Here is a 12,979-nt window from a genome sequence, read left to right on the forward strand (position 1 = left end):
TTCAGTGTTAACATTAAAAGTGATATAGTTACTGAAACAATGATTAATCTTCTCGAAATATTTTTTTAAGTTTATTAGAATTAAACCAGTAATGTGTCATGAAAACATATGATTAATCTTATTTTGTTATTTATCAATGCCATTTGGGTTGAAAGTACTATTACTCAAAAAGAATAACAAAATTTAACTTTGTAAAATGCTCTTAAGAAAATCTTAAGATCTTTGGTATACTACTTTATTAAATTAGTATTTACATTTAGGTAATATGGCCACAATTACATGAAAAGACCAAGGGTTGAAAAAATAACTTAAGCAACCATTCTGTTTTTCATTTCTATTTAGTATCCAAAGATGATAACCTTAGAGGCATTTTCAGTTGTTTTGGCACAGTTGCTTGGAATTAACCTGGGATTAACATATAATAATGACATCTACAGTTGTTACTGTCCAGGAACTACATGCATAATGAATCCTGAAGCAATGTAAGATGTTATTTTTATCAAATCTTTGTCTTCTTTTGGGAGGTGTTTCTTACATTTCTTGATGAATAATTTCTCTCAGTATAACTTGAATAAGAATATTTTTATTAAATACATACAAGTTATTTTAAAGCTTATTAAAGGGAATGAGTATTGGATATTGTAGAAAATGTGCTTCATAGTTCTATATTCAGTGCTATAGTATGGAGTCATTGATGATGCCTTTGTGTGGAGTGCTAGAACCTTGAGGTGAAATTCATTCATTCTATCAAAAAAATTTTAAAGTATGTACTGTGTCACAAGTATTGTGTTTGTCATATAAATGATTAGCGAGATAGAAAAAAGCTATATACCTTATATTAGTCCATCAGGGCAGAAACTTAAACAGTTGAAATAAGAATAAACAAGATTTAAACAGCTTATGATAAGTGCCAGGAGGGAAATAAATAGGGAATACATGGGGAGGAGAAACTTTCTGATAAAGTGGTCTAGGAAGTTTTCTATGAGGCAAAACTTATGTTAGGACCTGAAAGAGAAGAAATAAATCTAGTCATGTGAAGAACTTGTTGAAAACTTTTCAGGGAAAGCAAGTGAAGTGATACTTGGATAGCAAAAAATTTTAAGAGCTCAAAAGACTGGAAAAAAGGGCTTGGGGGAGGGATAAAACAAAGAAACAAAAGAAATGGCTGAAACTATAAGGAAGAATGTTAAAGGCATAGACATTTAAAAAAACAAAAAAGGAAAGTAAAATACAAAGAGGCTAAGGAACCATGAGTCAGAGGAAGAAGTCCAGGAGGTAATAGGAAATGTAGGAAAGAGCCTGAGCAAGCAATCATGATGTGGAAATTGGGATTTTATGATAAATTTTAAAAAACACATTTTAATTGATTTATGCAGTATGGATAATATAATATAGTTTGTAACATGAATGTTAAATATATCAGAAAGAACAGCAATATAGTAATATTGTTACTGAATTAAGTCCTATAGACCCTAGGCTCTCTGCCTGGGCAGGGGAGAGTTCTTTTTTTGTTTTATTCAAGAAACAGAGTAACGAAACCGAAGCTGAGATCCATCGACATAGCACAAACTCTCCTCAGTGGGCAAGGAATGGAGAAGCAACTAAGTTCACAGATCAACTTCTCACCCATGTGGTGAGAGGGATTTACTTTTAAAGAGTAAGGACAAAGGCTGGAAGAGTGAGGCTGATGATGCGGAGGCATATGCGTTAGTCCACAAGGGCAGAGGCAGGGCTGTTTTGAGGAAGTGGGGAGCCCCCTTTTATTAATCCTTTTTGTTCCTTAGTGGCCATTTATAGGCACTGGTAGGTGTGTCATTTAATAAACTAATATAGTAAAATCAGTGTATAATGAGACTCAGGGTCTGTTGGAGGTCAGATTCCTCGCCATCTTGGTCCCAGCTGGTTCCATCTGTTTTGTTTGTTTGTAGCTTCCTTTCTTATCTCTGGACCCTTTGCCTTAAAGATTTATGTTAACTCCTGATAAATGTGCACGTTGGCAGGTTTTGAGCAGAGACCTGGAGCACTTTGGCAACAGTATTTGGTAAATAATGATTCTCATAATAATCTACAGCAGTTTCATAAGACTGAGAGGAAGAGAGATGTCAAGATTTATAGAGGTTCTGGTTCAAGATGGTGAGTTAGGAAGAACTTGAACTTCTGTCCACCCTCAGACAAGCCAACTCTATGGCTACGCATGGAACAATTTCCTCAGAAAAAACCAGAAAGCATGCTCAAGACACCTACACACACACACACACACACACACACACACACACAAGACACCTACACAGAGGGCAAATGAGAAGAAACGACATCGAAGAGGGTAGGAAAGGCTAAGAACCAATCTCACCATAATTCCTAACCCCAGCAAGGTGACCCACAATTGGGAGGGAACTCAAACCTAGAGATTCTCTCTGAGGGGTGAAGGATTTGAACACTCATTGGATACCCTAACCGGTAAGACCTGCAACTGAGAGATGAACCCCCAAACATCTAGCTGTGAAAGACAATTGGACTTGCACATGTGAGCCAAATAAGGCTATAGTGAACCAAGAAAGAGATCTTAAAACTTTTGAACTCACTTGCCACCTCTGTGGCCTATTGAGAGGCACCCAGTCTTTATGCCAAAGAGGCTTATTTTCTCATATTAACGTGTTGGCTGGAAGGTCAGGCCTCTAACTGAACACACATCTAGAAGCCTGCTAAGGTACTCTCTGGGGATGGAGGCTGGTGGATGCCACCTTTGTGTTCTCCCTCTACCTCGCTACAGCCTGCTGGATTCTCCTGGAAAGGAGCTTGCACCGTCCCCTGGCACCCCAGTTTTTGCGGTTGCCACCCACAGGTTGCCACCTCTAGATCACTGGGCTCTGGCGGCCAGCTGGGTTTAAGCTCACAGTTCCCACAAAACTGTAAAACAATGGAACAAGTTTTCTTAAACAGCTACGACCCCCAGGTCGCAGCGAGAGGCCACATCCTAGGAACCCAATCTTTCTGTGAAAGAGGCCTATTAGCTTATCTTCATAGCTGTGGCCTAGGGGCAGGTTTCTAATGAAACCCATGTCTGAAGTCATACTGTAATCTTTTTCAGAGGCCTTGGAGGATGGGAACTATCTTCAAGGCCTCCATCTGCCATGTTCCAGAGAACCAGTATCTCCAGGAGGGGAGTTTGTACAGGCTTCTGCTGCTTTAGTTTCTGTGGCTGCTGCCCAGGAGACACCCCCTGATGGCCCGGCTCTGGTGCCCAGAGGGACTTGCGTTCCTGGGTCCCCTGGGACTGTAACAGTAACGATTGGAGAGGTAGTTCATGGCGAGCTGTCACGCCAGGGCACTGCACGGGTAGCAGACTGAAACACACCCCAGATTTTCTGTGAAAGTGGCCCATTTACTTGTCCAGGAGCGTCTGCCTCAGGGGCATGCTGACTGTTTGGCTCACATCTTGGGACCAACGGTGATTCTCTCAACAAGCAGAGGCCAGTGGGCATAACTGTTCACCCTCCCCCTTCCTTGCTCCAGCTCCTCGGCGTCTCTCAGAAAGGACATTACAACCTTGTCCGGCGCCCTGAATTTTGTTGCTGCTTCCAGGGAACATGTGTAGACCACCTGGCTCGGTGGCCAGCAGGACTTATGCTTATGGGTACCACAGGACGGTAACCCACGGAGAAAGTTTCAGCTGGTTGCCACCTGCATGGCACAGCAAACAGACCCTAGAACCAGAATTGCAGTCTTTCTGTGAAAGAAGTCTTTTAGCTTACCTTCATAACTGCTGCATGAGAATCAGGTTTCTAGTTAAACACAAATCCAACAACTGACTGTGATCCTTTCCAGAGACTGCAGAGGGCGAGTGCTATCACTGGACTCTCTATCTGCTGTACCCTAGAGTGCCAGTGTCTTCCATAGAGGAGCTTCTACAGGTGCCTGGTGCACTATTTTTTGTGGCTGCTGCCTTGGAGTCACCTGTTGATCATGTAGCCCTAGTGGCAGGGGAGCTTGTGTTCCTGGGTTTCATGGACCTATAACAAACAGGCAGTTCTTGATAGCAAAAGACCCTGAATAGCCATAGCAATCTTGAGAAAGAAGAACAAAGTTGGAGACATCATATACCTGATTCCAGGGCTAAGACAGACAAAAGCAAACAAGCCTGGAACATTTGTGTCAGAGTATAAGGAGGCGTTCAAAGGATTATGGAGATTTGTCACAGGGACACAAAGCAGTTTGAAAGGGGCTCCCCATAGGCAAATCTGGGACAATTTGAAAGTCATTTGTAATGTTTGTAATGGATTATAACCCACTGAGTGTAATACGAAGATATGATTCCATATTCATGTAAATACATGAATGAATTGAAAATGTGATTAGAAATGAGATTTTACATAAAACTTCTCTTCAAATAATTATTAAGTGATAAGAAAGGAAAGAAATGTTAGAGTGAAGACTGGCAGACACACCTTAATCAACTGACCAAAGTGATTTTTACCAAAAATATAACAAGTTGAAATCATGTGCTGTCTGTTAGGATGCAATGGAGCAGAGTCAGCAACACTTCTGTGATGAGGTTGCCAAGATGCATAACCTCAGTCTAACTATGGGGAAACATTTCATAAACCCAAATTGAGGGACATTTTACCAAATAATCAGCCTGTAATTATAAAATGTTTCACTGTCATGAAATTCTACAAAAATTGTAATCAACTAAGCTAAGGAGACATGAGAACTAAATGCAGTGTTGATTTTGAACGGGATCCTTTTGCTATGAAGTGCCAATACCGTGATGAAGGGGAAATTTGAATGTGATGTGAGGATTAGATTTTAGCGCCGTATCATTATTTCCTGATATTGAAGGTGTGATTTCAGAGAATTCATTACTATGTAAGAGTTATACATTAAAATATTTAGAGTAATCAGGATCTCCCGTTGGCAACTTACTCAACCATTTCAGGAAACAAAATTTGGTTTTCGTACTTTTGTATCATTTCTCTAATCTCATAGAGACTGTTACAAATTTAAACAAAAGCCCATTAAACAGTGCACTTAGAAATATAAAAATATCAAAATAAAAAGAATCTAGGGTTTATACATTCTATATACTCAGTGTTGAGATATTTTAATTAATTAATTTTGTTACCAAAGTACAAATAATTCTGACTTTTAATTAACACAGTCCACCATTGTTTATTCCTTCATTTTTCCATATTATTCCTAGTATGTTTCAGTTTCTTAAGTAGAGGATGTTAAGGTTACATGATTTAGAATATATTAAACAAAACAGTGCTTGGCACACAAAAAGCAATGTTTAAGTATGTCTTACTATTTACTATTTTCATTATTATTGACAACACCATCATAATTATAATAATTATATAATAATATATAATATAATATAATTTAATAATACCCAATATAATAATAATTATATTATTATATTTTGTTATTATTTATATTATTATAATTATTATACTGATTTTATTCCTTTTAACTGAGGAATATAATTTAATTTCAGACGTTCCCGTGGTGTAAAGTTTCTCAGCAGTTGCAGCATGGGTGAATTCAAACATACAGCTTCACAGCCTGAATTTGAATGTCTTCAGAATCGAACAGTTTCAAAAGTGGTTCCACAAGGAAGAGTTTCAGTTTGTGGCAATGGAGTTTTGGAACCGCCAGAGCAATGTGATTGTGGTGGGCCAGAGGTTGGTGAGAAACATTAATAGCTTATCTAAAGATTTGTTTCTGTAGTCTTATAAATATAGTTGTGATATAAGTGAGAGGACTTTTTTTTTTAATGTTGCACCATTTTATCAAATAGCTAAGATGGGGAGATACAAGGCATGTGATAACTGGCTCATCCTGAATTTGAAACATTTGAAGAATTTAAGTTTGGGGTAAGTGCAGTGTGGTTAAAGAAGTAGATTTTCCTTGTTGTGTAAACATTACCCACCTTTCTGTGTCATAAACATCAGTTCCAACAGTAGTATAATTATCACCTAAATCATCCCTGAATTCCTCCAAAGTGCCTGAATTGGATCACTGAGTTATTAAATGTATGCTGTCGTTCACCTCCTCGTCTCCTACTTCCAGTTCTTGCATGTATAGAGCCTCATTTATTTTAACTTCGTTTCGCAGAATTGGATTAATCACAATCCTTGGTTTGTTGTTATATTTAACTTTTTGCTATTTGTCTTCTTGTTTTTCATTTGTGCTTGGTAAGATAGCTAATCATTGCATTTTGTTGTTGTTGCCTTCATATACTCGTGCGGTGATTATTTTAATGTTTCATATTTGCTTGCTGAGATGTAAGCTCTAATTGTTAGGAGCTAAAATCTGTATAATCTGATTGCATTATAATTTTTAAGTGAATGACTCAAATCTTCTGTATATTTTTACTAATTTTGTTTGCCTGAACTCTCAGCACTCGAGAAATAATATTGATATCTCCAACTATACAGTTGGATTTGCCTAATTCTCATTATCATTTACTCAATTCATATTTTATATATTTTGTATTTCTTTTATATGGTGTAAATTTATTTACAATTGTTGTACCTTCCTAGAAATTTAATACTTTACCTTCAAAGACTGAATCTCTTTATTTCTAATGTTGATTTCTGTTTTAACATCTATTTGGTCTGGTATATATCTGTATATCTGTATACATATTTTATGTCTATATCTATGCACACACTAGCTTCCTTAAATTAGTATTTCCCTGATATTTCTCTATTCTCATTTAGGTTTTCTTTACTATTAAGTTCAGTATTTACCTTAGGTTGTAATTTATTATTCAATCTGTCCTTGATTTATAAGATTAACTCAAATATTATTGTATTAATATTTTTACATATTTTTAAATTAACTAAAGTCCATAGTTTATTCAGATTTCCTTTGTTTTTACCTAATGGCCTCTTTCTGTCCCAGGATCTTTTCCAGGATACCTCATTACATTTACTTTTCTTATGCTCCTCTAGATTGCATATTTTTATAATTTTAGTTGGTCTCAAAATTTTTATATTTTCTATATCCAATTTGCCACATTTTTTCTTAATTGAATTTTTGTTGAATCTGTTTATTTTGTTTTCCTTTCTTCCAGTATTTCTTTTAGTGATTTAGTCTATATGTACTGTTTATTTTCCTTTAGTGATTATCTTTGTATTTTTACCATAGATGTTTAATGGTAAACATCTATCTGGGCCACCTTCCTCCCAGATCACAGTGTTTACAACCCAATTAACTTTCCTGTAAAATACTCTTGTAAAATATTTCATTTCTTTACATTAGAAAGTACTATGAAGAATTTATTCAGAAAATAGTTGCTTTATTTTACCTTCCATTCCTTTTTATCAGTGTTTTTGTATGTCGAAGTTTCCTTCAGAAATAATCTCCCATTTAATTATAATTTTCTTTAAAATATATTTTAGTACAGCTCTCTCTATAGTAAACTCTGCCCACTTTTGTTTAGCAGTAAATATTTATACCATTCCATTATTTCACTGTGATATATAATATATATGAAATATATACAGGAAATATGGATGAAGAGTGTAATACATAGATACTTAACAAGCACCTGAATACTTTGCACTAAGGTCAAAACAATCCTTACCTCTGCCAAAGAATTTCTTTGTGTGTCCACTCTCAATATGCCTCCTTTTTCCAATCATCACTTGGAATTTAAAGGTATCATTTCAGTACTTTCTTGTCATCATAGTTTTAGTTTTACCTCCTATTTTCCCATCTTTATACAATATAGTTTGATTAACTGTGTTCTACTATTATATAATTGGCAGTCATATGATTTGTGTCATTTGTAACTTGGTCTTTCACCCAGTATTGTACTTGGAACATCCATCAACTTCTGTTTTTGTTTTGTTTTGTTTTGTTTTTTTTAACAGTGGCTTCAAGTGGGTTTCCTTATTTGTTTTCTGGACTATATGTCTTTCAATGGTTGTTGATTAACTATTTTATTTTTTTTTATTTTTTAATTTTTTTACATCTTTATTGGAGTATAATTGCTTTACAATGGTATGTTAGTTTCAGTTTCACAACAAAATGAATCAGTTATATATATACATATGTTCCCATATCTCTTCCCGCTTGCATCTCCCTCCCTCCCACCCTCCCTATCCCACCCCTCCAGGCGGTCACAAAGCACCGAGCTGATCTCCCTGTGCTATGCAGCTGCTTCCCACTAGCTATCTACCTTACGTTTGGTAGTGTATATATGTCCATGCCTCTCTCTCGCTTTGTCACAGTTCACCCTTCCCCCTCCCCATAGCCTCAAGTCCATTCTCTAGTAAGTCTGTGTCTTTATTCCTGTTTCACCCCTAGGTTTTTCATGACATTTTTTTTTCTTAAATTCCATATATATGTGTTAGCATACGGTATTTGTCTCTCTCCTTCTGACTTACTTCACTCTGTATGACAGACTCTAGGTCTATCAACCTCATTACAAATAGCTCAATTTCGTTTCTTTTTATGGCTGAGTAATATTCCATTGTATATATGTGCCACATCTTCTTTATCCATTCATCTGATGATGGACACTTAGGTTGTTTCCATCTCTAGGCTATTGTAAATAGAGCTGCAATGAACATTTTGGTACATGACTCTTTTTGAATTTTGGTTTTCTCAGGGTATATGCCCAGTAGTGGGATTGCTGGGTCATATGGTAGTTCTATTTGTAGTTTTTTAAGGAACCTCTATACTGTTCTCCACAGTGGCTGTATCAATTTACATTCCCACCAACAGTGTAAGAGGGTTCCCTTTTCTCCACACCCTCTCCAGCATTTATTGTTTCTAGATTTTTTGATGATGACCATTCTGACTGGTGTGAGATGATATCTCATTGTAGTTTTGATTTGCATTTCTCTAATGATTAGTGATGATGAGCATCCTTTCATGTGTTTGTTGGCAGTCTGTATATCTTCTTTGGAGAAATGTCTATTTAGGTCTACTGCCCATTTCTGGTTTGGGTTGTTTGTTTTTTTGTTATTAAGCTGCATGAGCTGCTTATAAATTTTGGAGATTAATCCTTTGTCAGTTGCTTCATTTGCAAATATTTTCTCCCATTCTGAGGGTTATCTTTTGGTCTTGTTTATGGTTTCCTTTGCTGCGCAAAAGCTTTTAAGTTTCATTAGGTCCCATTTGTTTATTTTTGTTTTTATTTCATTTCTCTAGGAGGTGAGTCAAAAAGGACCTTGCTGTGATTTATGTCATAGAGTGTTCTGCCTATGTTTTCCTCTAAGAGTTTGATAGTTTCTGGACTTATATTTAGGTCTTTAATCCATTTTGAGCTTATTTTTGTTTATGGTGTTAGGGAGTGATCTAATCTCATACTTTTACACGTAGCTGTCCAGTTTTCCCAGCACCACTTATTAAAGAGGCTGTCCATTCTCCACTGTACATTCCTGCCTCCTTTATCAAAGATAAGGTGACCATATGTGCGTGGGTTTATCTCTGGGCTTTCTATCCTGTTCCATTGATCTATATTTCTGTTTTTGTGCCAGTACCATACTGTCTTGATTACTGTAGTTTTGTAGTATAGTCTGAAGTCAGGAAGCCTGATTCCTCCAGCTCCGTTTGTCGTTCTCAAGATTGCTTTGGCTATTTGGGGTCTTTTGTGTTTCCATACAAATTGTGAAATTTTTTGTTCTAGTTCTGTGAAAAATGCCAGTGGTAGTTTGATAGGGATTGCATTGAATTTGTAGATTGCTTTGGGTAGTAGAGTCATTTTCACAATGTTGATTTTTCCAATCCAAGAACATGGTATATCTCTCCATCTATTTGTATCATCTTTAATTTCTTTCATCAGTGTCTTATAATTTTCTGCATACAGGTCTTTTGTCTCCTTAGGTAGGTTTATTCCTAGATATTTTATTCTTTTTGTTGCAATGGTAAATGGGAGTGTTTTCTTGATTTCACTTTCAGATTTTTCATCATTAGTGTATAGGAATGCCAGAGATTTCTGTGCATTAATTTTGTATCCTGCTACTTTACCAAATTCATTGATTAGCTCTAGTAGTTTTCTGGTAGCATCTTTAGGGTCCTCTATGTATAGTATCATGTCATCTGCAAAGAGTGACAGCTTTACTTCTTTTTTTCCGATTTGGATTCCTTTTATTTCCTTTTCTTCTCTGATTGCTGTGGCTAAAACTTCCAAAACTATGTTGAATAAGAGTGGGGAGAGTGGGCAACCTTGTCTTGTTCCTGATCTTAGTGGAAATGCTTTCAGTTTTTCACCATTGAGGACGATGTTGGCTGTGGGTTTGTCATATATGGCCTTTATTATGTTGAGGTAGGTTCCCTCTATGCCTACTTTCTGCAGGGTTTTTGTCATAAATCGGTGTTGAATTTTGTCAAAAGCTTTCTCTGCATCTATTGAGATGATCATATGGTTTTTCTCCTTCAATTTGTTAATATGGTGTATCACGTTGATTGATTTGCGTATATTGAAGAATCCTTGCATTCCTGGAATAAACCCCACTTGATCATGGTGTATGATCCGTTTAATGTGCTGTTGGATTCTGTTTGCTAGTATTTTGTTGAGGATTTTTGCATCTATGTTCATCAGTGATATTGGCCTGTAGTTTTCTTTCTTTGTGACATCCTTGTCTGGTTTTGGTATCAGGGTGATGGTGGCCTCGTAGAATGAGTTGGGGAGTGTTCCTCCCTCTGCTATATTTTGGAAGAGTTTGAGAAGGATAGGTGATAGCTCTTCTCTAAATGTTTGATAGAATTCGCCTGTGAAGCCATCTGGTCCTGGGCTTTTGCTTGTGGGAAGATTTTTAATCACAGTTTCAATTTCAGTGCTTGTGATTGGTCTGTTCATATTTTCTATTTCTTCCTGATTCAGTCTTGGCAATTTGTGCCTTTCTAAGAATTTGTCGATTTCTTCCAGGTTGTCCATTTTATTGGCATAGAGTTGCTTGTAGTAATCTCTCATGATCTTTTGTATTTCTGCAGTGTCAGTTGTTACTTCTCGTTTTTCATTTCTAATTCTATTGATTTCAGTCTTCTCCCTTTTTTTTCTTGATGAGTCTGGCTAATGGTTTATCAATTTTGTTTATCCTTTCAAAGAACCAGCTTTTAGTTTTATTGATCTTTGCTATCGTTTCCTTCATTTCTTTTTCATTTATTTCTGATCTGATTTTTATGATTTCTTTCCTTCTGCTAACTTTGGGGGTTTTTTGTTCTTCTTTCTCTAATTGCTTTAGGTGTAAGGTTAGGTTGTTTATTCGAGATGTTTCCTGTTTCTTAAGGTAGGACTGTATTGCTATAAACTTTCCTCTTAGAACTGCTTTTGCTGCATCCCATAGATTTTGAGTCGTTGTGTCTCCATTGTCATTTGTTTCTAGGTATTTTTTGATTTCCTCTTTGATTTCTTCAGTGATCACTTCGTTATTAAGTAGTGTGTTGTTTAGTCTCCATGTGTTTGTATTTTTTACAGATTTTTTTCCTGTAGCTGATATCTAGTCTCATAGCGTTGTGGTCAGAAAAGATACTTGATACAATTTCAATTTTCTTAAATTTACCAAGGCTTGATTTGTGACCCAAGATATGATCTATCCTGGAGAATGTTCCATAAGCACTTGAGAAAAATGTGTATTCTGTTGTTTTTGGATGGAATGTCCTATAAATATCAATTAAGTCCATCTTGTTTAATGTATCATTTAAAGCTTGTGTTTCCTTATTTATTTTCATTTTGGATGATCTGTCCATTGGCGAAAGTGGGGTGTTAAAGTCCCCTACTATGAATGTGTTACTGTCGATTTCCTCTTTTATGGCTGTTAGTATTTGCCTTATGTATTGAGGTGCTCCTATGTTGGGTGCATAAATATTTACAATTGTTATATCTTCTTCTTGGATCCCTTGATCATTATGTAGTGTCCTTCTTTGTTTCTTGTAATAGTCTTTATTTTAAAGTCTATTTTGTCTGATATGAGAATTGCTACTCCAGCTTTCTTTTGGTTTCCATTTACATGAAATACCTTTTTCCATCCCCTTACTTTCAGTCTGTATGTGTCTCTAGGTTTGAAGTGTGTCTCTTGTAGACAGCAAATATATGCGTCTTGTTTTTGTATCCATTTAGCCAATCTGTGTCTTTTGGTGGGAGCATTTAGTTCATTTACATTTAAGGTAATTATCGATATGTATGTTCCCATTCCCATTTTCTTAATTGTTTTGGGTTCGTTATTGTAGGTCTTTTCCTTCTTTTGTGTTTCTTGCCTAGAGAATTTCCTTTAGCAGTTGTTGTAGAGCTGGTTTGGTGGTGCTGAACTCTCTCAGCTTTTGCTTGTCTGTAAAGGTTTTAATTTCTCCATCAAATCTGAATGAGATCCTTGCTGGGTAGCGTAATCTTGGTTGCAGGTTTTTCTCCTTCATCACTTTCAATATGTCCTGCCACTCCCTTCTGGCTTGCAGAGTTTCTGCTGAAAGATCAGCTGTTAACCTTATGGGGATTCCCTTGTGTGTTATTTGTTGTTTTTCCCTTGCTGCTTTTAATATGCTTTCTTTGTATTTAATTTTTGACAGTTTGATTAATATGTGTCTTGGCATATTTCTCCTTGGATTTATCCTGTATGGGACTCTCTGTGCTTCCTGGACTTGATTAACTATTTCCTTTCCCATATTAGGGAAGTTTTCAACTATAATCTCTTCAAATATTTTCTAGTCCCTTTCTTTTTCTCTTCTTCTTCTGGAACCCCTATAATTCGAATGTTGGTGCGTTTAATGTTGTCCCAGAGGTCTCTGAGACTGTCCTCAGTTCTTTTCATTCTTTTTTCTTTATTCTGCTCTGCATTAGTTATTTCCACTATTTTATCTTCCAGGTCACTTATCCGTTCTTCTGCCTCAGTTATTCTGCTATTGATCCCATCTAGAGTATTTTTCATTTCATTTATTGTGTTGTTCATCATTGTTTGTTTCATCTTTAGTTCTTCTAGGTCCTTGTTAAATGTTTCTTGCATTTTGGCTATTCTATTTCCAAGAT

At 36.2% G+C, this 12,979-nt stretch overlaps 1 protein-coding gene across 1 annotated transcript in view; it reads left to right on the forward strand.

The window, feature by feature from the left end:
• Positions 1–12,979, forward strand: part of LOC307179823 (A disintegrin and metallopeptidase domain 3-like) — a 110,555-nt gene that overhangs the window by 61,585 nt on the left and 35,991 nt on the right. The window contains 2 exon segments of the mRNA XM_079909476.1: positions 343–482; positions 5,498–5,684. Coding sequence (XP_079765602.1) covers positions 343–482; positions 5,498–5,684 — 327 coding nt within the window.

Source organism: Stenella coeruleoalba (assembly GCF_951394435.1).
Source record: "Stenella coeruleoalba genome assembly, chromosome: 21".
NCBI lineage: Eukaryota > Metazoa > Chordata > Mammalia > Artiodactyla > Delphinidae > Stenella > Stenella coeruleoalba.